This window comes from Gymnoscopelus braueri (genome assembly GCF_963280865.1).
Source record: "Gymnoscopelus braueri genome assembly, chromosome: 7".
NCBI classification, from domain to species: domain Eukaryota; kingdom Metazoa; phylum Chordata; class Actinopteri; order Myctophiformes; family Myctophidae; genus Gymnoscopelus; species Gymnoscopelus braueri.
Genome location: NC_137608.1, coordinates 53,566,225 through 53,592,785, shown reverse-complemented (window position 1 = coordinate 53,592,785; position 26,561 = coordinate 53,566,225). Strand labels below are relative to the sequence as shown.

The window sequence follows — 26,561 nt, the reverse complement described above, 5'->3', positions numbered from 1 at the left end:
TATTTGGTCTTGTTTCTAAAGTGTAGTTGTTTATTTGGGCTTGTTTCTAAAGTGTAGTTGTTTATTTGGGCTTGTTTCTAAAGTGTAGTTGTTTATTTGGTCTTGTTTCTAAAGTGTAGTTGTTTATTTGGTCTTGTTTCTAAAGTGTAGTTGTTTATTTGGTCTTGTTTCTAAAGTGTAGTTGTTTATTTGGTCTTGTTTCTAAAGTATAGTTGTTTATTTGGTCTTGTTTCCAAAGCGTAGTTGTTTATTTGGTCTTGTTTCTAAAGTGTAGTTGTTTATTTGGTCTTGTTTCTAAAGTATAGTTGTTTATTTGGGCTTGTTTCCAAAGCGTAGTTGTTTATTTGGTCTTGTTTCCAAAGCGTAGTTGTTTATTTGGTCTTGTTTATAAAGTGTAGTTGTTTATTTGGGCTTGTTTCTAAAGTGTAGTTGTTTATTTGGTCTTGTTTCTAAAGTATAGTTGTTTATTTGGTCTTGTTTCCAAAGCGTAGTTGTTTATTTGGTCTTGTTTCTAAAGTGTAGTTGTTTATTTGGTCTTGTTTCTAAAGTATAGTTGTTTATTTGGTCTTGTTTCCAAAGCGTAGTTGTTTATTTGGTCTTGTTTCTAAAGTATAGTTGTTTATTTGGTCTTGTTTCCAAAGCGTAGTTGTTTATTTGGTCTTGTTTCTAAAGTGTAGTTGTTTATTTGGTCTTGTTTCTAAAGTATAGTTGTTTATTTGGTCTTGTTTCCAAAGCGTAGTTGTTTATTTGGTCTTGTTTCTAAAGTATAGTTGTTTATTTGGTCTTGTTTCCAAAGCGTAGTTGTTTATTTGGTCTTGTTTCTAAAGTATAGTTGTTTATTTGGTCTTGTTTCCAAAGCGTAGTTGTTTATTTGGGCTTGTTTCTAAAGTGTAGTTGTTTATTTGGTCTTGTTTCTAAAGTGTAGTTGTTTATTTGGTCTTGTTTCTAAAGCGTAGTTGTTTATTTGGTATTTTCAATGTATACAATATAGGTTAAAAGTGCTGATGGCTTATAGTGCCCCATTTGCTTCTTCTGGGCTTGTTTTCCTAGACCTGGCTGCTTATTTCTCTCACAGAATCTGGCAACACTATGTTGCGTTGTCGGACTCGGAAGGAGTAAAGGTCGGAGAAGAAGAAGAAGAAGAAGAAGCGTTACAATGTATCAATGTTTTAGCTTTGATCTCCTATTAATCTGTCAGCAGTAAATCAATCAATCAATCTAAACCATGAAGGTTTATTTAGACTTATTGTCTCAGCCGTGCAGAGCCGTGCACATTCTGTTAAACTTCAACAACATACCTCACACTGTCCGCACGGTGGCGCTCAGGAGAGGTGAGTCAACTAAGAGTTGTTTATATTAATGTACGTAAAGTAACTCTATTATATCTAACCAGCTGTAAGTTAGTTACCATGTAGGTAAAGTACTTCAGAAGTAGTTTAAGTAAAGTAACTAAACTAGATCCTCAGCTTAGCCATGGTTTTCATGACGGTCGTCTGTCATGACCGTCATGAATGAACTTCAACCTGGTGTTTGCACTTTCTCCATTTCTGGTCCGTACATCTACATAAACCTTCAAATTTTAAATATAAAGTTCTCACCTCATGGCCATGGATGTTACAATTCTATACGGGCCCTCAGAAGTACCCGTATCATCCGTATTGTTCAATAAAAATCATTTTAATCCGATTGGTGGCCATTGTCTGTTACAGTTATAATGTATCAGAGTGCAATACACCTCCCAACCAATCGCGTAGTTGAAAGCATAATGGAGAAAATGCGAAGGAAATGGCCACCGATCGGATTAAAATGATTTTTGCTGAACAATACGGAAGATATACTGGTACTCCTGAGGTCCCGTACATAATTGTAACATCCGTTACCATGAGGTAGGAACTTTATATTTGAAATATGAACGTTTATGTAGATGATTGGGCCGTAAATGTAGAAAATGCAAACACCAGGTTGAAGTTCATCCATGACATGTTCCTGCGCGCTGCTCCTCAGCTCGAAGTTGTTTGATGTCCTCGTTTGAACTTTAGTCCTAATGAGCTTTGACCCAGTTATAAGGACAACATACTGTACACTGGTCCAGGAGGTCAGGGGGTCTTTGAGGGGGTTTAGGGGGTCCACAAGACCTGTGGTTCTCAAAATGTGGTCCAGGGACACTCAGGGGTCCTTGAGGGGGTTCTAAATGGACCTTTGCAGGTGTGTAACTCTGACAGTGTACAAATGTAACCAAATGGACCCAAACGAGTCCATTTGGTTACATTTGTACACTGTGTTAAAAGTGTGTCCACAGTCACTCAGCCTACCTACACTGTCTCACTAGTAGTATACATTATATTAACTTTATGAACTTAAATGTAAACTAAAGTACAATGCCATTTAATACAGTGGACTGGATTGTAATCATGCATGTCTCCTCTGACAGAAGATAGCTGTGTGCTGTTGTAGTTGTTTAATGGAGTGTGTGTGGGGTGTGTGTGTGTGTGTGTGTGTGTGTGTGTGTGTGTGTGTGTGTGTGTGTGTGTGTGTGTGTGTGTGTGTGTGTGTGTGTGTGTGTGTACCAAATGGTGCCATAAGTGTATAGTATAATTTGATAAATAGACATTGTTTTCCTTGTCCTAACTAAGAATCTTTTTTTTTTTTTTTTTTTTTTTTTTTTTTAAGAAGAAAAGAGAAAGATGGGTTAGATTCATGCCTGATTTATACTTTAGTATGTCTTGCAACCAAAAATAGCAGAGCTACAAGCGCACAAGGCTGCGGTGCCTCTTGAGCTTGTAGATCTGCTATTTTTCAGCTTTATTGTTATGGTTAAAAAAACTGCAGATAAAAAAGAAAAAGAGAAAAGAATGTCATTCATAAAATCGCTGACTTAAATGTTGAGTCCTCACAAGTATAGGGCATAGCAGTGGTGGCCATTTTGTGATGCCACAGATAGAAACCCCATTCATTGTATACTATATTTCATAAATACCCTTTTATTTGTGGTTATAGGGTTAGGGCAGAATCAATTGTTTTATAGTCACGATTCACCAGGAGTCTGGATGGCTTGGTTTAGGCTTTAAATAATTTATAGATATTTTCGGTAATCTCTATGAGAAACATGTATGGGTTTCCTATCTGTGGCACCACAAAATTTCCACCACTGCTATGACCTACAGCAGGGGTCTGCAACGTTTTTCAGCCCAAGGACCCCCTAGCTGAGAGAGAGATGAAGCAGGGACCCCCTAGCTGAGAGAGAGATGAAGCAGGGACCCCCTAGCTGAGAGAGAGATGAAGCAAGGACCCCCTAGCTGAGAGAGAGATGAAGCAGGGACCCCCTAGCTGAGAGAGAGATGAAGCAGGGACCCCCTAGCTGAGAGAGATGAAGCAGGGACCCCCTAGCTGAGAGAGAGATGAAGCAGGGACCCCCTAGCTGAGAGAGATGAAGCAGGGACCCCCTAGCTGAGAGAGAGATGAAGCAGGGACCCCCTAGCTGAGAGAGATGAAGCAAGGACCCCCTAGCTGAGAGAGAGATGAAGCAGGGACCCCCTAGCTGAGAGAGAGATGAAGCAGGGACCCCCTAGCTGAGAGAGAGATGAAGCAGGGACCCCCTAGCTGAGAGAGATGAAGCAGGGACCCCCTAGCTGAGAGAGAGATGAAGCAGGGACCCCTTAGCTGAGAGAGAGATGAAGCAGGGACCCCCTAGCTGAGAGAGATGAAGCAAGGACCCCCTAGCTGAGAGAGAGATGAAGCAGGGACCCCCTAGCTGAGAGAGATGAAGCAGGGACCCCCTAGCTGAGAGAGATGAAGCAGGGACCCCCTAGCTGAGAGAGAGATGAAGCAGGGACCCCTTAGCTGAGAGAGAGATGAAGCAGGGACCCCCTAGCTGAGAGAGAGATGAAGCAGGGACCCCTTAGCTGAGAGAGAGATGAAGCAGGGACCCCTTAGCTGAGAGAGAGATGAAGCAGGGACCCCTTAGCTGAGAGAGAGATGAAGCAGGGACCCCCTAGCTGAGAGAGATGAAGCAGGGCCAGGGACCACCTCTATATTGTATAAAATTGCGTTTCAGATACATTTAATTTTTTTTCAAATGGTTAATGTAAAATACAAAATAAAAAGTTCCTTTCACACAAAGATTTGGCGCCCCCCTCCCCCCCTGTAGTAACTCTGCGGACCCCCTGTTGAAGACCCCTGCCCTATAGTAATACAAACTTGTGTGTGTGTGTGTGTGTGTGTAGGAGAGCAGAGTAGTCCAGAGTTCACCAGGCTGAATCCCATGCAGAAGGTTCCTGTTCTGGAGGATGACGGTTTTGTCCTCACTGAGAGGTCAGAGGTCATTCTATTAAAGTAAACATATTGTTGTCGGGCAGAAACCTCTCATCTCCATATTTGTACGTTTTGTGTGTTTAAAAAAGAAATTACGCCCTACTTTATCATACTACAGCGTTACACAAAAACATCAAAAGTAACAGATCTACAAGCTCAAAACGTGTCGCTTCACGCCGCATTTTGAGCTTGCAAATCTACAAGCTCGTGGCGCGCTACGAGCTTGTAATCTGCAATTTTTTTGAAAAATCGTGAAAATGTGTGCAAATCTTTAGTTTGAATATATATATATACTTTTTTAAAGCGAAAGTTTTTAACTCAAATCTTTGCTTCTGGGGATTTTACAGATAAATAAATAAACAAATTTTTTTCCCTAAAGTTTTTAAAAACATTTTTTTTTAAACTTATGTTGCTATATTACCAATGGTTTTCAAACTTTTTTCATGTCAAAGACCCCCACAATAATATGTATTTGTCCGCGGACCCCCTCCCATCTAAAAGTATTTTGTTCCAGGGACCCCCAGAAGCAAAGATTTTAGTTAAAAATGTATATAAAAGATTTTGCACATATTTTCAGGATTTTTCTAAAAATAGCAGATCTACAAGCTCATGAGCGCTATGAGCTTGTAGATCTGCTATTTTTTATATAGCCAAGGAAATCTTAAAATGACACACAGATGCGTTCCCGGTCTTAAAGGGTTAAGCACAACTTTACTGGAGTATTTCCAGTGGTCAATACTTTGATGGCGGCTGCATCCCACCACTGACACAGGGTAGACCCTGGGTCGGCAACCCGGCCTGGCGGAGACTCTTCTAGTTTCTACTGGTTTTGTTTCTTTTTTCCGGTTGGTAAATGTTGTTGTTGTTGTTGTTGTTGTTGTTGTTGCCATAGCGATGCCATCCTCAAGTACCTGGTAAACAAACACAACGTCCCAGAACACTGGTATCCACGGCAACCAGAGAGGAGGGCCAGAGTGGACGAATACACTGCCTGGCATCACACACACACACGACCGCACGCCGCTAGTGTGTTTATAATGGAGGTACACGCACACACACACACACACACACACACACACACACACACACACACACACACACACACACACACACACACACACACACACACACACACACACACACACACACACACGACCGCACGCCGCTACTGTGTTTATAATGGAGGTACACACACACACACACACACACACACACACACACACACACACACACACACACACACACACACACACGACCGCACGCCGCTAGTGTGTTTATAATGGAGGTACAGACACACACACACACACACACACACACACACACACACACACACACACACACACACACACACACAGTATGACTTTTGTGTTTTATTCAACTAGTAAAATCAACAGGGTTTTGTCATTTATGTTTTTTTTCTTTTTTTTCACCTTTATTTAACCAGTAAAAAACACACTGAGACAACGTCTCTTTTCCAGTGTGAACTGTCCAAGAGGCAGAATAATAAAGTTACTCGTCTTTGCAAAACATGCACTACGAAACAAACAACAATAGGACATCCATGATGCACTTTCAGATAAAAAGCATGACATTTGAGCTTGTGCTGTACATCTATTTTGAATAGCCAACGTATAACTGGATAAAGTGGTCAAATTATTGTGATGCTTTATTATTAACCCATTGAGACCTGAGGCCAAGGTTGCTCTAGCAACATCTAAATGAAACAAGGGTTTCCAAACTTTTCAGGCCTCGACGTCCCCAAAATAATCCTATTTGAACTGGGGACACCCCAAAATAATCATTTGAAGTGCTTACAAACACTTGGAATTGTAGGCATTACATTTTGTTTGAATCGGTTCCACAGATAAATATTGTGAAAATAGCAGATCTACAAGCTTGTAGGTCGGCTATTTTCATAATGTTTGCCTCTTTCTTACGTAATATTTGACAATTTGGCTAATTTGGTATTAAAAAGGTCTTAAAAGTCATTACATTGTCACTTTATAAATGTGCAGATACTCTGTTTACACTTATACTGTATGTTGGTTTGTTTACTGTTGAGTGAGAAAACAATGCTGAACATTAAAGGTTCTATGACATTCATTTTCACTTTTTTTTTATTTTTTATGTTTTTTTGGGGGTTTTATGACCTCAATTACACCCAAAAAATCTGAACTTTGAACATTCAGTGGATTTTCTGTGGTCTGGGGTTTTCTGAATAATTAGGCTGAAAAGTAATCTGAGCTTGGCCCTTTGGCAGTGAGGTCACAGTCGATTAATCCCGCCCACTCTCCTCCTCGCCCCTCCCCTCCCCTATCCTTTCTTTTGGGGGGGGGGGGCGGAGCAGAGGCGATGATTGACAGGCAAAATCCCTCACCAGCGACACCCGCAGGCAAAGATTTCTTTTTTCATTGCAGTTGAAAAGGCTTTAGAAATGTGAGAGAAAAACACCTGCCATGGATCAATGGAGTGGCATTTTTTGTTAAAACTTTCTATATACGTTTGAAGGACCATGACAAAGACTTTTAATGTGTGGTAAAACTGAACATCATGAAACCTTTAAGATAATCCTCTGGGGACCCCTTGGGGTTCCCGACCCCCAGTTTGGGAACCACTGAACCACATCTAAAATGACACAGATACTTTCCCGGTTTTAAAGGTATAATACGTATAGGCTTTCCCGTGCTGGGGACCCCTCAGACTAAGCAACATAAATGAAAGCTAATGATCCTACAGGAATACAATTCTCATCTACGGTGATACTTTGACTGAGAGCATTTTATCAGCTTCAATTTGCATAGTGTTCCAGTTCTAATTGTGTCTGCTCATATCTTGGTGTCATCACTTCCTGTTTCACTTGTTTAATCTGTATCCTGTGTGAGTTCTCTATCCTGATTGGATACAATTGGTGTCCTGACCTGAAAACGCATTTTCTGTTAATTTAAGAGAGACATGGAGACTCCTGTTACTGAACAAACACTCTATAGCAATGAGCTATACAGAATACAGAGCACTATCACAATATAGAGATAGTTCATTTATTTTAAATAGTATACACCTCACTGGTTGTCAAAGTGAGGTGCAGGGACGGTCTGGGTAACTTGAGGGGGTTCCAAATGAACCCTTACAGGTCTGTAACTCTGAGAGTGTACACATGGAACTTAACTCTCTCAGTGCCAAGCCCCGAGTTATCCCGAGTTTTATGGTTATACCCTCAGTGCCAGAACGAGAAATCCCGAGTTTTTAAAGTGTTCAGTTAAGATATCATTATCTGAAGATTTGCAGCTCCATCCACTCTTTGTTTAACCTATAACTGAAAAAGGCTGTATCTCACTTCCTAAGCACTTTTTTTTTCTTTGAAAAAACAAAACAAAAAATCTGGCAAAGTTCGCAATATTTATTTTATTTTATTGGCAGTGAAAGAAGGGTCCATTTAGTTCCATGTGTACACTCTCAGAGTTATGGTAGTCCTTGAAATGTAAATGTTTGTGAACCACCGGTATTGTAATTGTATAGCAGCTCTGACAGGCCCCTTTTCCACTGAGAGAACTTTGGTTCTAGAATTCTTGGAAGAAGATTTTTGGAACCTCTGTGCTTTTCACGAAACCAGCCCGCGGACCGGCTTGCGTTTCCACCTGTTTTAGCGCCCCGCCTGTAGAGCAGGAGTCGCCGGTCGCCCCAGGTTCGATTCCAATACGACCGGTCGGACTGTCCATTTCAAGGGGGAAATTCAATTGACAATGGCAGAAAATAGTTTCCCTTTTCTTTGAATTTCCCCCGTGAAATGGACAGAAAAGAATTTTTTTATGAAATATTTTTCACTATACTTTTACCATTGTTTATATCACATCTGCATCTTCCAACCTGTAGAATAGTGACACAGACACAGACACTTTGGTTCACGGCAAGAAAAAACAAGTGATTTTTGGTTCCAGTTCCGAACCAACTTTTAGGGGTTCTGAACCAATTCATTTTTAGTGGAAACACTCTGAACTGGTTCAGAATTAGGCGGGAAAACTAAACTGGTTCAACCCCGGTGTTAACACATTGGGTGTTTAATTATTTTTTTTGCTGCAGGTTCTGCTCCCTCGCGCGTCGGGCTCCGGTCCGGACCCGTCCAAACTGGACCGGGCTCTGTCCCAGCTCGGCACGACCCTGGACCTCCTGGACTCCATGTTTCTACGGCGACAGCCCTTCCTGTGTGGCGATGACATCACTCTGGCCGACCTGCTGGCCATCTGCGAGCTCATGCAGGTCAGAGGTCATGGGGGGTCACTTTATGAACGTGGGTGGGGGGTCACATGATCATACTTTAACCCATTCAATCCAGGGAACGCATCTGTGGCATTTTTAGATTTCTTTGGCTATTCAAATATAGCAGATCTACAAGCTCATAGCGCTATTTTTTTAAAATTGTGAAAATGTGTGCAAATCTTTGAATATATATATTTTTTAAAGGGAATATCTTTGACTCAAATCTTTGCTTCTGGGGGGGTGGGCCCTATTACAACATATTTTGAGATGTGGGTCTGCGGCCAAATACATATAATTTTGGGGGTCCTTGACATGAAAAAGTTTGAGAACCACTGATATAGAAACATAGGTTTTAAATAAAATAAAAAACTGTAGGATTTATAAGATATTTGTACAATCCCTCAGAAGCAAAGATTTGAGTAAAAAATGTTTGCTTAAAAAAATTATATTCAAAAGATTTGCACAAACTATCATGATTTCTTTCAAAAATAGCAGATCTACAAGCTCGTAGCGCGTCACTCGGTGCCGCGCTACGAGCTTGTAGATCTGCTATTTTTGAATAGCCCAAAGAAATCTAAAAATGACATGGTCTAAATGGGTTAAAGGTAAAAAAAGTTCAAAGTAAAACATTTATAACATATATGTCTGCTGTTCTTCTGCCAGCCTCTAGGTGGCGGTAGAGACGTACTGCAGGACCGGCCAAACCTGCAGCGCTGGAGAAGTCGCATCCAATCGGCTCTCGGAGAGTCTTTTGACCACGCCCACGCAGTGCTGTACGCCCTCCGGGACAGGAACAAGGCCAAGCTCTGACATCACACCAGGCACACATATATCCAGCCAATCAGAGCGAGGGCGGGGCTGTGATGTCATACTGAACGCAGTGATTGGTGTTGTTTTTGTTTTTTTTCTGCTCGGAAAAGTGCCCGATAGCCTATCACTGATCTAGGATCCTTGTGCTCCTTACTATTGGTTGATTGTAATTGGCCCCAATTCCAATCCGCTCCCTTACAGCAGTGGTTCTCTAAGTGGGGTCCGGGTACACCCAGGGGTCCTTGAAGGGGTTCCAAGGGGTCCCCAGCCAAATGATTGATATTTAGGAATATGAACCAAATGAACCCTCATGTGTCTATAACTCTGAGAGCGTACAAATGGACCCTAACGGGTCCTTGGCTTAATCGATATAAAAACTGGGGATCCTTGAAATGTAACTGATTTGAGAATCACTGCCATGGCCGTGAAAATCTTCCTGGTCCCTGGCATATCTTTTCAAACGGGGGTCCGCGGGCTAATGTGTGTCAATTTGGGGGTCCTTGACTTGAAAAGGTTTGAGAATTACTGCCTTATAGACGTACTAACTTAGGTGCGCCGTGTGAAGTTCACGTGAGGTCTGTGAGGACTTCAGGGCTGTCTGTCCCTACACTTTGAAATGGGTCAGTCCGCATCGATGCAGACTTTGTTTAACCCATTAAGACCGGGAACGAATCTCTGTCATTTTTAGATTTCTTTGGCTATTAAAAAATAGCAGATGTACAAGCTCATAGCGCGGCACTTGTAGATCTGCTATTTTCATGAAAATGTGTGCAAATATTATAATTAATTTTTTTAATTTTTACAAATGTTCCCTTTAAAAAATTATATTTTAAAGATTTGCACAAATGTTCTCGTTTTTTCAAAAATAGCAGATCTACAAGCTCATAGCGCGGCACTCGGTGCCGCGCTATGAGCTTGTAGATCTGCTATTTTTGAATAGCCAAAGAAATCTTAAAATGACACACAGATGCGTTCCCGGTCTTAATGGGTTAAGGGAATTCCCCACAGTTCAGGGGAACAAACAGTATAGTCTACACCCTCTCAAAGGGAGACGGAATGGAATATATATATATTTTTAATAAAAGATAAGCGACACAAGATAAGAAATTAGCAAAGTAAATACAGAATATTGAAATACAATAATGTTACAACCCCTAATTTAAACGCAAATAAAAACAAACAGAATAACTTAAATATTATAACAATAATCAACAATCACAGCCTTTTTAAAGCATTAACTGTAATTAAGGACAAAGTCAAAGTGATGTAAAGTGTCATGAATGAAGGACTCATCTTCAGAGGGTCCGGGTTTGAGCGGGGGTCCGAGGGTCTGGGATGGGTTGCTCGTCACTCGCTGAAAAGAGAGGTTCAGAGGCAGTGATATTTCGTTTTGTTTTTCGTAAACTAACGCTCTACTCGATCACACTACAGCGCCACACAAAATGATCTAAAGTATTCCACCACGGTTTGGCAATCCTCTCGTAGTTGTGTCCAATGAAAGTGAAAATGTAGCATTTTTGTCACTGGCTGACCTGGCTTTTTCCACACGGTGGAAAAATGAACGACTGACGTTTGAGGAAGTGACCGAATGCGTTCACACAAAAGACTGAATCTTCTTCCTTATTGAACTAATAAGCTTCATTGGTTGATTGTAATGTCACTGATCTGGTCACTGATCTGTGGTCTAACCACCATGCTACTGTATTAGACCATTGATTAAAATGTAATGGTGTAAATATTAATAAAATGCTGTGATGTCTTCCTCATGTGAGTGAGTTTCATGATCATATGAGATGATTATTGTTTTTTTTTTACTACTACAAACATACATAAACAAAATTACAGTAACTATACTGGTAGTGCATGCTATAAATATGTCTTAAAAATAAAGGGCGCCTCCTGGGTCTTCAACAGAGGGTCTGGGACCCCTAAGAGGTCGTCTATGGAAGTCCATAGGTCAAAAAATGTAGAAATACCACAATCAAATCAATAAAATCCACAATCAAATCAATAAAAAACACAATGATATAAATAAAGAAATACAATTTAAAAAATGCAATTAAATAAATACATGTATTAATTAATTGAATTATGTTTTTTTTTATTTCATTGCGTTTTCTATTTATTCATTTGTGTTTTTTTATTTATTTCATTGTGACCATTTCATTCCGGCCCTCAAAGAAAAACAAAATGACCCCCCAAACAAATCTACATCTTAATAGGCAGCATTTTATGTTAATAGTTTTGAGGGAAATTGACTCCAATTAATTATTGGTAATGATTATGCACCATTAGAATACATTCCATATTCCATCCATATGTAACTCAAATATAAAATGTTGATAATATGACAGAGAAACAGTCTGCCGTGAGTCCATATTATAACATGATGCAATATGGTTGATAATGTGAGTGATACAGTACAGATGTGGGGAAAAAAAGGAGTGTCATGTCTACCAAATTCATGCAGTTTTAACAGTTTTAACAGAATTCAGCACCATATGTTTCAAGTTTCAATCTAATAGTCCAATGTGTGATTGTGTGGCCCTTCACTCACTTTATCCAAGTCAGTATGGCCCCCTGGTAGTGGTGGAAAAATGTACTTAAAGTACCAAAAGTAAAAGCACTAACATGTTTGAAAATAGCCGATCTACAAGCTCACAACGCGTCGCGATGTGACGCGTTGTGAGCTTGTAGATCGGCTTTTTCAAATAGCCTATGGTATAAAATAGGGCTAAAGTGGTCAATGTATGTTTTATAATGTAATTATTTATATCTGCATAAAGTAACTAGTAACTAAAGTTTTCAAATCATTGTGGTGGAGTAAAAACTACAAAATTTTCCTCTGAGATGTAGTGGAGTAGAAGTAAAACTATTGGAAATTGGAAATACTCCAGTAAAGTACAAATACTTAGTTACTTTCCACCACTGCCCCCTGGTATAGAGAAGGTAAAGCCGGTCTGTTACCTTGTTGCCTCGTGTGCTCTAGAACCAAAGGAGCATTGTTGCAACAAAGAAAGAAACTATTATTTATTAATTCATTTATTCATTCATTCATTCTTATTTTTTTTATTTATTGTGTAGCACAGCACACAATATCCAGTTGAAACAAAGTCACAGCTATCTGACGTTATGTAAAGTGATACAGCAGACCTACTGTTCCTTTGACTTGCCTATAATAGTGCGGTGGCTTATTTAGTCTTATTTCACTTTGACTGAATTGTCTTTGTTTGCTAGAACTGAACTAAACTTTGTTCAATTAAAACAAAAGTCTTTCTCTCAGTCGTTATTTATTACTCGACATGTGTGCTTGCTTAACTTGTCAGACGGTCCCTAGAGGGTACCGTTTTCATCCTGTAAATAACCTTTTCATCCACATGGCACCACCTGAATAACAGTGTTACTTTATAGCAGGGGTCTTCAACAGGGGGTCCGGGACCCCTAGGGGGTCCTCAGAGTTACTACAGGGGGTCCGCCAAATCTTTGTGTGATAGGATTTGTTTTTTTACATTAACCACTTGAACCCTAGCATCCCTTTTCTGAGGAGAACTTTAGCCAACATTAGCAGATCTACAAGCTCACAACGCCTCGCGCTGCGAGGCGTTGTGAGCTTGTAGATCTGCTATTTTTGGCAAAGAGGTATACAGGTGTAGAGGGAAAAAAGAGCAGACCAAGTAAACAGAAAAAGTTTAATCTGAAACACAATTTTATATAATATAGAGGGGGTCCCTGCTTCATCTCTCTCTCAGCTAGGGGGTCCTTGGCCTGAAAACGTTGAAGACCCCTCCTTTATAGCACCTTACATTCATGTCATATTACGCTACGTAAATAAGTCTTGAGAGAATGTCAGTTTTCTTTAAATTATGACAGATTGAAAATGACTTTATACTCGTCGTTTAACCACCTGAACCCCAGCGTCCCTATTCTGGGAGGAACATTAGCCAAAAATGTCCGATCTACAAGCTCACAACGCGACAAGATCGGACATTTTTGGTGTACAGTTGATGGAGAAAGAACGCAGTGAGGTGAAGTGGTTAAAACTGAAGTTATATTGATGAATTCCAAGTATTATCAAAGTATTCTGCAGTGCCCCTGGCCCTGGACTTGCATCACGGCACCCTAGGGTGCAACGGGGCACCTACTTTCAGAAACCCTGCCCACACTCTCTAGGACTGGTGGTTCTCAACCTTTTCAGGCCGTGACCCCCCCGAAATAATCATATTTGAACTGGGGACCGCCTAAAATAACCATATTTGAACTGGGGACCGCCTAAAATAACCATATTTGAACGGGGGACCGCCTAAAATAACCATATTTGAACTGGGGACCGCCTAAAATAACCATATTTGAACTGGGGACCGCCTAAAATAACCATATTTGAACTGGGGACCGCCTAAAATAACCATATTTGAACTGGGGACCGCCTAAAATAACCATATTTGAACTGGGGACCGCCTAAAATAACCATATTTGAACGGGGGACCGCCTAAAATAACCATATTTGAACTGGGGACCGCCTAAAATAACCATATTTGAACTGGGGACCGCCTAAAATAACCATATTTGAACGGGGGACCGCCTAAAATAACCATATTTGAACTGGGGACCGCCTAAAATAACCATATTTGAACTGGGGACCGCCTAAAATAACCATATTTGAACTGGGGACCGCCTAAAATAACCATATTTGAACTGGGGACCGCCTAAAATAACCATATTTGAACTGGGGACCGCCTAAAATAACCATATTTGAACGGGGGACCGCCTAAAATAACCATATTTGAACTGGGGACCGCCTAAAATAACCATATTTGAACTGGGGACCGCCTAAAATAACCATATTTGAACTGTGGACCCCCCAAAATAATAATATTTGAACTGGGGACCGCCTAAAATAATAATATTTGAACTGGGGACCCCTCACCCTGACAAGCACTTGGAATGTAGGAGTTGAGGCATTCAATTTATTTTGACTTGGTTCCACAGATAAACATTGGGAAAATAGCTGATCTACAAACTCAACGCCTCACAAAGCAAGGCGTTGTGAGCTTGTAGATCGGCAGTTTTTTCTTTTTTTTTGCCTCTTTCTTATATTATTTGACACTTTGGCCAATGTTTGACCAGTTTTTATAGTATAGTTTGTTGATTATTGTGATGCAGTAATTGTGTTTTTCTTTCCTTTTTCCTTTTTTATTTTTTGTATTAAAAAGTCTTAAAAGTCCTTAAATTGTCACTTCACGTCATCTGGGGACCCCCCCCCCCAGGTTGAGAACCACTGCCCTAAGAAGCAGGGGCGGGGCTATTTGAGTCCTTTAATTGTTGGCCCCTCCCCCTCTCACACCCACCTACCAGCAAACAAATGTTTGTGACCCAGTGTGTTTGGAAGGAAAAAGACTCTTCTAGTGAAATAAACAACTCATTATGTAACATTACTCCACATTGACGTTGAGTAGAGTTATCAGTGTTCACAACAAGCTGTTAAAACACATTGTGACCAGACTGTGGAAACATTATCTCCATCCAAATGAAACAGGTGAGTTTTCTACAGGTGTGTTAGCTACTTAGCTTAGCTAATTAACTTCTTAGCATTAAGGAATTGATGAAATTGTGTGTAATTTCACTTTTATTTGATTTGGTAAAAAAGCAACAACTAGTGAGAATGAAGCATTGTTGTGCGAAGTGAATATGAACCGTGTTTGTTTTAGTTCTGAAACATGACTGTCATATCATGACAGTCATGGATGAACTTCAACCTAGTGTTTGCACTTTCTCAATTTACGGCCCCTACATCTATATAAACGTTCAGATTTCAAATATAAATTGCTTACTTTATGGCCACGGCTGTTATCATTATGTACGGGTCTTCAGATGTAGCTGTATATTCCTAATTTTTCAATTAAAAGCATTGTAATCCGATCGGTGGCCATTTTCTCCGTCTTTTCGCCATATGCCTTGAACTACGCTAGTATCGGTTGGGAGGTGTATTGCACTCTGATACATTATAACTCTATGAGGAAAATGGCGGCCGATCGGATTAAAATGCTTTTTATTGAACAATACGGAAGATACGGGTACTTCTGATGGCCCGTATAGAATTGTAACATCCGTGGCCATGAGGTAAAAACGTTATATTTGAAATGTGAACGTTTATGTAGACGTACGGACCGTAAATGGAGAAAGTGCAAACACCAGGTTGAAGTTAATCCATGACGGTCGTGATGCTGACGCTATGCAGGCCTAGTCAGTGTTGTAAAGTAACTAAGTACATGGATGTACTCAGGTACTGTACTTGAGTACAAGTTTGAGGAACTTTAACTTGTGAGTACTTTTTCCATCACTGCAAGTTGGTGTCTGTGTGTCTGTCTGTTTAGTTTTAGATCAGGGCTGATGCAACTTTAATGATGGAGAGGGCCACTGTATTTCCACACTCAACTCCAGAGGGCCACATTGCATATACTGTGCCATTGTCACACAAAAGTAGCAAAAATAGCCAAAAATAACTGATCTACAAGCTCAAAACGCGTCAGATCAGTTATTTTTGCTACTTTTGTGTGACATACTAGAATGCCGAAGTACAGCATTAATTTACCAAAAAATATGGAGATAAGAGGTTACCAGTATGTCATGTTTCTAATGTTTGCAGACCAATAGTATAGTTGAATATTTGGTAGTGCAAGCCCGCCAAGGTTCTTTTGATTGATTGATTGATGTACTTTATTTAGTAAGACATGAGAACATCAGTACATGGAAGTACAAATTCACAATACAAGGTCTACTAAACTGGAAGACTCATTAAGCACTAAGCTTGTTTAAGATGAGATCCCCATGCACACAAATCATGATGACATATAAGAGACAGACAGATATACACACTACTATACAGAACGTCATACAATCAGCTTACAGGTTACTGGTATGAAGAGTGAAACAAAAGAAGAAAAAAAAGGGGAGGGGGGGTAGGTTAAGACTTGGACAGGGTTTTTATTTGTCATTTTAAAGGTCTTAAAAGTCCTTAAATTGTAACTTTATAAATGTGCAGATACCCATACAGTATACACTTATACTGTATGTTGGTTTGTTTACTGTTGAGTGAGAAAATAATGTTGCAACATTAAGCTAATCGTCTGGGGACCCCCAAAATAATTTGGGGGACCCCCCCCAAGGGGTCCTGGCCCCCAGTTTGGGAACCATTGTTCTATTGCTCAATCTAGGCATTATCCTTGTATTTTGTAACTGCTGTTCTACTGTTATGGCAGCAGTATGGCACAATTTACAGTAATAGAGACATTTAATTTATTGCCTCACTTCACTGGCTCCCTGTCAAATTTTTAAGGTCCTTTTGTGTTTGCTTTTAAATCTTTAAACGGGCTAGTATAGCTCCTCTGTACCTCGCTGAGCTCCTGGAACCATACACTCTTAACCAGGGCTCTGAGGTCTTGCCCATCAGTCATTACTGGTAGTTAGCTAAAACTAGCAAAAAGACCAGGGGTGGCCGCACTTGGTGCCGCGCTATGAGCTTGTATATCTGCTATTTTTTAATAGCCAAAGAAATCTAAACTGACACAGATGCTTTCCCGGTCTTAATGGGTTAAAACCCACCTATTCTCTTTGGCTTTTAATGTCACTGGATCCTCTAATGCAGGGGTCTTTTAATGTCACTGGATCCTCTATTGCAGGGGTCTTTTAATGTCACTGGATCCTCTAATGCAGGGGTCTTTTAATGTCACTGGATCCTCTAATGCAGGGGTCTTTTAATGTCACTGGATCCTCTATTGCAGGGGTCTTTTAATGTCACTGGATCCTCTAATGCAGAGGTCTTTTAATGTCACTGGATCCTCTAATGCAGGGGTCTTTTAATGTCACTGGATCCTCTAATGCAGGGGTATTTTAATGTCACTGGATCCTCTAATGCAGGGGTCTTTATGTCACTGGATCCTCTAATGCAGGGGTCTTTTAATGTCACTGGATCCTCTAATGCAGGGGTCATTTAATGTCACTGGATCCTCTAATGCAGGGGTATTTTAATGTCACTGGATCCTCTAATGCAGGGGTCTTTATGTCACTGGATCCTCTAATGCAGGGGTCTTTTAATGTCACTGGATCCTCTAATGCAGGGGTCTTTATGTCACTGGATCCTCTAATGCAGGGGTCTTTTAATGTCACTGGATCCTCTAATGCAGGGGTCTTTTAATGTCACTGGATCCTCTAATGCAGGGGTCTTTATGTCACTGGATCCTCTAATGCAGGGGTCTTTTAATGTCACTGGATCCTCTAATGCAGGGGTCATTTAATGTCACTGGATCCTCTAATGCAGGGGTCTTTTAATGTCACTGGATCCTCTAATGCAGGGGTCATTTAATGTCACTGGATCCTCTAATGCAGGGGTCATTTAATGTCACTGGATCCTCTAATGCAGGGGTCATTTAATGTCACTGGATCCTCTATTGCAGGGGTCTTTTAATGTCACTGGATCCTCTAATGCAGGGGTCTTTTAATGTCACTGGATCCTCTATTGCAGGGGTCTTTTAATGTCACTGGATCCTCTAATGCAGGGGTATTTTAATGTCACTGGATCCTCTAATGCAGGGGTCTTTATGTCACTGGATCCTCTAATGCAGGGGTCTTTTAATGTCACTGGATCCTCTAATGCAGGGGTCTTTTAATGTCACTGGATCCTCTAATGCAGGGGTCATTTAATGTCACTGGATCCTCTAATGCAGGGGTCTTTTAATGTCACTGGATCCTCTAATGCAGGGGTCATTTAATGTCACTGGATCCTCTAATGCAGGGGTCATTTAATGTCACTGGATCCTCTAATGCAGGGGTCATTTAATGTCACTGGATCCTCTATTGCAGGGGTCTTTTAATGTCACTGGATCCTCTAATGCAGGGGTCTTTTAATGTCACTGGATCCTCTATTGCAGGGGTCTTTTAATGTCACTGGATCCTCTAATGCAGGGGTCTTTTAATGTCACTGGATCCTCTAATGCAGAGGTCTTTTAATGTCACTGGATCCTCTAATGCAGAGGTCTTTTAATGTCACTGGATCCTCTAATGCAGAGGTCTTTTAATGTCACTGGATCCTCTAATGCAGAGGTCTTTTAATGTCACTGGATCCTCTAATGCAGAGGTCTTTTAATGTCACTGGATCCTCTAATGCAGAGGTCTTCAACGTGTTCAGGCCAAGGACCCCCTCTCTGAGAGAAAGATGGAGCAGGGACCCCCACTATATATATTGCATAAACTTGTGTTGCAGATTAAAGCTTTTCATAGACGTTGGTTTCATGTTAATGTGTATTTTCAGACATTTGACCACTTAAACCATCAACACCAAGTAAACTTTCACAATGTACTTAGTCTGCTCTTTTTTCCCCCTCTCTTTGCCGAAAATAGACGATCTCCAACGCCTCGCACTGCGAGGCTTTGTGAGCTTGTAGATCGGCTATTTTCGGCTAATGTTCACCTCAGAATAGGGTTGCTAGGGTTCAAGTGGTTAATGTAAAAACAAAAATCCTATCACACAAAGATTTGGCGGACCCCATGTTGTAACTCTGAGGACCCCCTAGGGGTCCCGGACCCCCTGTTGAAGACCTCTGCTCTAATGTGTTGTAACTATGTACATTTGTGTCTGTGCGCCGATGGATGCCTGTTGATGCTGTGTTTGCCTCAACCTTGTACGGCACTTTGCTCAGTTTCTGTTGTTTATAAATAAAGTTTGATTCCATTTACTAGGCTGTGTATGTTGTGACAGGATACAATCTACGTATATATCTGGCTCTCAGTCACTTGAATTAATATTTGTTTCTTTCTTTCTCAGAGTGGAGACAGACTGTGCCGAGGTTAAATAAATGCCCAGAAGACTGAGGTTCTCCCCTACAGTATAACCCTCCCAGAACATCCACCTCTAATGACTCACTACACAGAGGTTATCTGGTGAAGCTACCTGTGTGAGTCCCTATAATGTGCAGGTGAGATCTTTGTGACTACCTGAGGAAATTCTGTGTGAATCCCTGTTTATGTCTGTCTGTCTGTAAAGGGTGTCACGATACTCAATACGTACCGACATTGAAAGCCGTATCACGTTTCTCACTGTCCCGCGTCCAAGGCAGTGTTGCCAAGTCTGCTTATTATAAGCTACTTTGGGCTAGCTTAATTTGGACTTCTTTTTATAGACGTGGTTGCTTGTTTCTCTCACAATATCTGGCAACGCTGGTTCTAGGGAAGCCATGCGTTCGCTGTTTTTTTCTGTACATTCCTCCTTCCGACGGGGAAAAGGGAAGCCTCACAGCCGTGTTGACAGAGAGAAACCGTGTGTTTCTTCCCAAACTCTCACATAATTCGACCCGTGGATCGCGCTCAAGAAATAACGAACGAGCGCAGTCTCGTGACATGCAAACCTTTTCAGTGGTGGAGAACGCTGGATTTAAATATTCAAACAGTGTATCTAGAACGTTACAAAGGGCCACGGCAGCAGATCGCATTGCAGCAAAAGTGTGTTGCCTGCGATGTATGAGAAATTAAGGCAAGAGTTACTAAAAGGCTGAGCCATGTAGAATTAATGTACTGCCTTTACCAGAACGCTCCTCCTCAGAGCAGAGATTTCCGCCAATCTCCGCCAGGCCGGGTTCTCTACCCAGGGCCCACAAACTTTGGAATGGGAAAGAAATCTTAACTTTTCAAAGACTGTTAACTAATCTTCTTAAGGAATAATCAGAAAATGACAGTTGATAAAAACCCAAAGTTTATATTGTAACGCTGGGGTACTATTACACATGTGTGTCCTGTTGCTTTGATTGAGTGAGGTGTCACTGATTTGCGGGTTGGCTACATGTGTGCCGGGGAGGGAAAAGAGTTAGTTAAGTTGGGCTGTTCTGGGGTGCTGTAAGCGGGACTGAGTGAACTGAGAGACAGCACACGTCCTCATTATTACTAGCCTTGGGCTAGTAGCCACCCTCTTTATTGTTTTATGTTCAGTGACCCTCAACCTCGGGTTAGCTTTGTGCTGCGGCAAGGGAATAAATCTGGACTGGCAACTTGCACATCGTCTCCTCGCCTCGTCTTTCTAGCTACCCCGCAACCTTACAATATTATTAATATGTTAACACATTTATTATTCTAGATTCTCATTTCGAATATCGAATCGTGAGCTTAAAATCGAAAATCGAATTGTGGATTAGGCGTATCGTGACACCCCTTAATAAAAATGTGTGTGTGTGTATATATATATATATATATTTTTTTTTCTTTTTTTATAAAATTGTATTTATTGTTTGCTATTGTTACATTATTTGTACTTTTTCTGTAAAGCACTTTGAGCTGCATTTCATGTCATGAAAGGTGCTATACAAATAAAGTTTATTATTATTAGATGACGGGAGACGCCGCTGGAAGGCTCAACCCGAGGATGCCCATAGAGATGGAGATCTGGAAATCTCTCTCTATCCATGGATTTGTCTGCATGGGGGGGGGATTCCTCCGCGCCGATGGCCCGGGTCTTCGGTGGTTCTCCGACAGTTTTTAAGTTGCTTGATTCAGTATTTAGATATTTGATATTCATTTAATCAGACACGCCCCCTTCCTATACAAACCCACTGTAACTTCAAACTCTACTTTAACCATGATAGATTCATGGTTCAACACCTGTCCTTGGTTCTGATGACTGATATTGACCTTCTAGTGTGTGAGGAGACCGGGTTTTTGCAATACGTTTTTTCATTTATTTCATTTTTGTTTCTGTTTTATTCATTTACTCTAAAAGATTTTGTAAATAAATAAAAAAAGTAATTGAAAAAACACGGTCCCACACATTAGAAGGTCCACATCAGTCACCAGAACCAAGGACAGGTGTTTTCAATGAATGTAACATGGTTAAAATGGAGTTTGAAGTTACAATGGGTTTGTATAGGAAGGGGGCGTGTCTGATACAATGTATATCATCAAATATCTTCTAAATACTCAATCAAGCAATTTAAAGTGTCTGGGGTGAATCACAAAAGCAGAGTGGACGTCAAAATGAGCTCAAACAAGTTTGTAAGTGAAATATCCCTTTACGGTTATTTGTCATGTGCAATTTGTTTTATTACGAAGTCTGAAAGCCAAACAGAAAAGACATTTGTATCCATATGCAGTGGTGGAAAAAGTCTATTAAAATGTTTTACTTAAGTAAAAGTATCAATACTGCAATATAGAAATAGTAAAAGGACTGAAAATTGGAAATACTCCAGTAAAGTAAAAATACCTCACAACTGTAGTACAGTACTTGAGTAAATGTACTTAGTTACTTTACACCACTGTTCATATGTTCCAATGCCAAAAACACAACTAAATGGTTAATCACATGTATTTGTATGACAGGCGTCAACTTAAATGTTTTAATTGTCACAGCCCAAGGCATAGCCTAAGCCGGTCTTAAAGGGATAGTTCACCCCAAAAATAACTTATTTTCTAACGATTAGTCACCCCTGAAGACTTGAATTTGTGGATATTTTGTTGTTTTGTCTCATTCCTAAGCCAATAATTTGATGACCGGTAGCGGTTCCGGTAGGAGACACAAAGAGTCTCCTTTGTTTCTCCTACCGGAACCGCTGCCTACCGGTCCGCTGGTCATCAAATTATTGTCTTAGGAATGAGACAAAAACAAAAAGATATCCATGAATTCAAGTCTCCATGGGGTGACTAATTGATAGAAAAACATTTTTTTTGGGTGAACTATCCCTTAATCATGGATTAATGTGCTGCCTGCTATTGCCACTGCTATGCTGTGTAGGACAGGCTATAGGGCTGTGTCACCGTTATGTGTCACTGCTATGCTGTGTAGGAAAGGCTATGTCTAGGGCTGTGTCACCGTTATGTGTCACTGCTATGCTGTGTAGGACAGGCTATAGAGCTGTGTCACCGTTATGTGTCACTGCTATGCTGTGTAGGACAGGCTATAGGGCTGTGTCACCGTTATGTGTCACTGCTATGCTGTGTAGGACAGGCTATAGGGCTGTGTCACCGTTATGTGTCACTGCTATGCTGTGTAGGACAGGCTATAGGGCTGTGTCACCGTTATGTGTCACTGCTATGCTGTGTAGGACAGGCTATAGGGCTGTGTCACCGTTATGTGTCACTGCTATGCTGTAGGACAGGCTATAGGGCTGTGTCACAGTTATGTGTCACTGCTATGCTGTGTAGGACAGGCTATAGGGCTGTGTCACCGTTATGTGTCACTGCTATGCTGTAGGACAGGCTATAGGGCTGTGTCACCGTTATGTGTCACTGCTATGCTGTGTAGGACAGGCTATAGGGCTGTGTCACCGTTATGTGTCACTGCTATGCTGTGTAGAGCAGGCTATAGGGCTGTGTCACCGTTATGTGTCACTGCTATGCTGTAGGACAGGCTATAGGGCTGTGTCACCGTTATGTGTCACTGCTATGCTGTGTAGGGCAGGCTATAGGGCTGTGTCACAGTTATGTGTCACTGCTATGCTGTGTAGGACAGGCTATAGGGCTGTGTCACCGTTATGTGTCACTGCTATGCTGTGTAGAGCAGGCTATAGGGCTGTGTCACCGTTATGTGTCACTGCTATGCTGTGTAGGGCAGGCTATAGGGCTGTGTCACCGTTATGTGTCACTGCTATGCTGTGTAAGACAGGCTATAGGGCTGTGTCACCGTTATGTGTCACTGCTATGCTGTGTAGGGCAGGCTATAGGGCTGTGTCACCGTTATGTGTCACTGCTATGCTGTGTAAGACAGGCTATAGGGCTGTGTCACCGTTATGTGTCACTGCTATGCTGTGTAGGACAGGCTATAGGGCTGTGTCACGCTATGCTGTGTAGGGCAGGCTATAGGGCTGTGTCACCGTTATGTGTCACTGCTATGCTGTGTAGGACATGCTATGTCTAGGGCTGTGTCACCGTTGCAAAACTTAAAAAATAACACATAATTGTGATTGTGAGTTTTTTTTGGCATTGGAACATAATACAATGCCTTTCAGGCACACTGTGTATGAGGTTACAGTATACGTATACTAGGCTGTGTATGAGGATACAGTATACGTATACTAGGCTGTGTATGAGGTTACAGTATACGTATACTAGGCTGTGTATGAGCATACAGTATACGTATACTAGGCTGTGTATGAGGATACAGTGTACGTATACTAGGCTGTGTATGAGGATACAGTATACGTATACTAGGCTGTGTATGAGGATATAGTATACGTATACTAGGCTGTGTATGAGGATACAGTATACGTATACTAGGCTGTGTATGAGGATACAGTATACGTATCCTATATGTTTGTTTGTTTCTTTCAGATACTCAAGTATACATCCTGGCAGAGGTTCTTCACCCTCCTGTGACTCGTCTCAGCCTGCCTCCACCACTGTCTACACTAAGGTAAGTCTTTTGAAGAGCCGCTGTCTACAAAGTCTTTTGAAGAGGAGCCGCTGTCTACAAAGTCTTTTGAAGAGGAGCCTCTGTCTACACAAGTCTTTTGAAGAGGAGCCGCTGTCTACAAAGTATTTTGAAGAGCCGCTGTCTACAAAGTCTTTCGAAGAGGAGCCGCTGTCTACAAAGTCTTTTGAAGAGGTTCCTCTGTCTACACCTCCTGTGAACCTACCCAGCCTGCTTCCTCCTGTGACTCGGCTCAGCCTGCCTCCACCACTGTCTACACTAAGGTAAGTCTTTTGAAGAGCTGCTGTCTACAAAGTCTTTTGAAGAGCCGCTGTCTACAAAGTCTTTTGAAGAGCCGCTGTCTACAAAGTCTTTTGAAGAGCCGCTGTCTACAAAGTCTTTTGAAGAGCCGCTGTCTACAAAGTCTTTCGAAGAGCCGCCGCTGTCTACAAAGTCTTTCGAAGAGCCGCTGTCTACAAAGTCTTTCGAAGAGCCGCTGTCTACAAAGTCTTTAAAAGAGCCGCTGTCTACAAAGTCTTGTGAAGAGGAGCCTCTGTCTACAAAGTCTTGTGAAGGGCCGCTGTCTACAAAGTCTTGTGAAGAGGTTCCTCTGTCTACACCTCCTGTGAACCTACCCAGCCTGCATCCTCCTATGACTCGTCTCAGCCTGCCTCCGCCTCTCTCTATCCATGGATTTGTCTGCATGGGGGGGATTCCTCCGCGCCGAGGCCCTGGTCTCCGGTGGTCTCCACCGGCGTATCGATTCTGATTTATCACAGAATTCCACTTCAGTGTGTCTTGTGTCTTCATTGATGCAGAATCACACGACAGTGTGTCACGACAGTGTTGTATGTGTCTTCGTTGATGCATAGTTCCACGACAGTGCGTTCTGTTTTTTTGTATCCACCTCGATGCTCAACGCCGGTTGGTTTCCGCCGTCGAAGACCTTGGCCCATCGGGGGTTTCCTCTGAAGACGCCTCAAGGTAGGAACCTCTTTAGGGCTGTCACGATTATGACGTTTAACTTGACGCTTGATTAACTGTCGCTCAAATAGTTGCGATGAACTATTTTAGTAGTAGTAACATTTTGAATAAAACGTTTTTTTAGGCTTCATAAACAAAAGCCGAACTACAAGCTCAAAACGCATCACGTTGTGATGCGTTTTGAGCGTGTAGTTCGGCTATTTCCACAATGTTTTTAAAATGTTTGAAATGATATGAACATTTTTTCGACATGGAAACGATTATGACTATTATCCCCAAAAAAGTATTGCGACTATCTCAAATACTTGCGATTATGTAATATTTGTGACGGTCCTAATTTTTCCTTTTCCTTTGCTGGATGCTGCAGTTGCTTCATGCTGCAGTTTGTAATGGATGATGCTTGTGGTGTATTTCGTACGTGTTGGATGCTGACGTGTCGGATGTGTGTTGATGTGGTTAAAGATGTGTGCTCTTTTTTCCAGATTTGAAGGCTGACGTTGAATCTAAGACTATGTTGGTAGTGTAGTTTTTGTTTAATTTGCATTCAATATTTATTTTGACATGGCAAATCCAGGATTTGGACCTGGTCATTGGTCCTTAAGACCAAAGGTCACTTTTTGGTAGGTACCAAAAGGACACTGTTTGGTAGGTCCCAAAAGTCACTTTTTGGTAGGTACCAAAAGGTCACTTTTTTTCTGGCTGGGATGGGGGGGGAACTGTGTAAATCCGGGCCTGGACCTGGTCATCTTAAAGGTCAATTTCAATTTCTAACCAATGCCATTCGCCCAACCGTGGAGTAACATTAAAGCAAGGTAACTATAACACACACACACACACACACACACACACACACACACACACACACACAAATACACACACACACACTTAACTTATTTTATGATTTGATCTAATAATGATCATTTTTCTTTTATGTTTGGTAGCTTTCTTTCTTTCAGACGAGAAGAAGCCATTCCGGTACACTTCGGCAAAATACAGAAGGCACATCCTTGGATGTATTCATCACACTGTTCCAGTGCGGTCGTATGGACCAGGTGCTGAACACCATGAGAGACTATCGGCTAGACATACTAGGCGTTGGTGAGATGAGATGGACTGTCAAATGACAACTGTTAAGCAGAAAAGACATGAAAGGCGATACTGTGCCTTTAGAACAGCAAGGCGCTACTGTGCCTTTAGAATATTAAGGCGCTACTGTGCCTTTAGAACATTAAGGCGCTACTGTGCCTTTAGAACATTAAGGCGCTACTGTGCCTTTAGAACATTAAGGCGCTACTGTGCCTTTAGAATATTAAGGCGCTACTGTGCCTTTAGAACATTAAGGCGCTACTGTGCCTTTAGAACATTACGGCGCTACTGTGCCTTTAGAACATTACGGCGCTACTGTGCCTTTAGAATATTAAGGCGCTACTGTGCCTTTAGAACATTAAGGCGCTACTGTGCCTTTAGAACATTACGGCGCTACTGTGCCTTTAGAATATTAAGGCGCTACTGTGCCTATAGAACATCTAGGCGCTACTGTGCCTTTAGAACAGTAAGAACACCAAGGTGCTACTGTGCCTTTAGAACAGCAATGCGCTACTGTGCCTTTAGAATATTAAGGCGCTACTGTGCCTTTAGAACATTAAGGCGCTACTGTGCCTTTAGAATATTAAGGCGCTACTGTGCCTTTAGAATATTAAGGCGCTACTGTGCCTTTAGAACATTAAGGCGCTACTGTGCCTTTAGAACATTAAGGCGCTACTGTGCCTTTAGAACATTAAGGCGCTACTCTGCCTTTAGAACATTAAGGCGCTACTGTGCC

At 41.4% G+C, this 26,561-nt stretch overlaps 1 protein-coding gene across 1 annotated transcript; it reads left to right on the top strand.

The window, feature by feature from the left end:
• The first annotated feature begins 1,107 nt into the window (after window positions 1-1,107).
• gstt2 (glutathione S-transferase theta 2) lies at window positions 1,108-10,172 on the top strand. Its single transcript, XM_080432517.1, has 5 exons — window positions 1,108-1,331; window positions 4,224-4,311; window positions 5,204-5,354; window positions 8,389-8,565; window positions 9,229-10,172. Exons 1-5 carry the CDS (start codon window positions 1,226-1,228, stop codon window positions 9,373-9,375), a joined length of 669 nt encoding a protein of 222 aa, XP_080288643.1. The 5' UTR covers window positions 1,108-1,225; the 3' UTR covers window positions 9,376-10,172.
• Window positions 10,173-26,561: the final 16,389 nt, after the last annotated feature.

Excerpts from the sequence above, each read along its gene's own strand:
- gstt2 (XM_080432517.1), top strand. The coding sequence starts at position 1,226 with ATGAAGGTTTATTTAGACTTATTGTCTCAGCCGTGCAGAGCCGTGCAC. Across the intron at positions 5,355-8,388 it reads CTAGTGTGTTTATAATGGAG|GTTCTGCTCCCTCGCGCGTC; the intron begins GTACACGCACAC and ends TTTTTGCTGCAG. Across the intron at positions 8,566-9,228 it reads CCATCTGCGAGCTCATGCAG|CCTCTAGGTGGCGGTAGAGA; the intron begins GTCAGAGGTCAT and ends TTCTTCTGCCAG.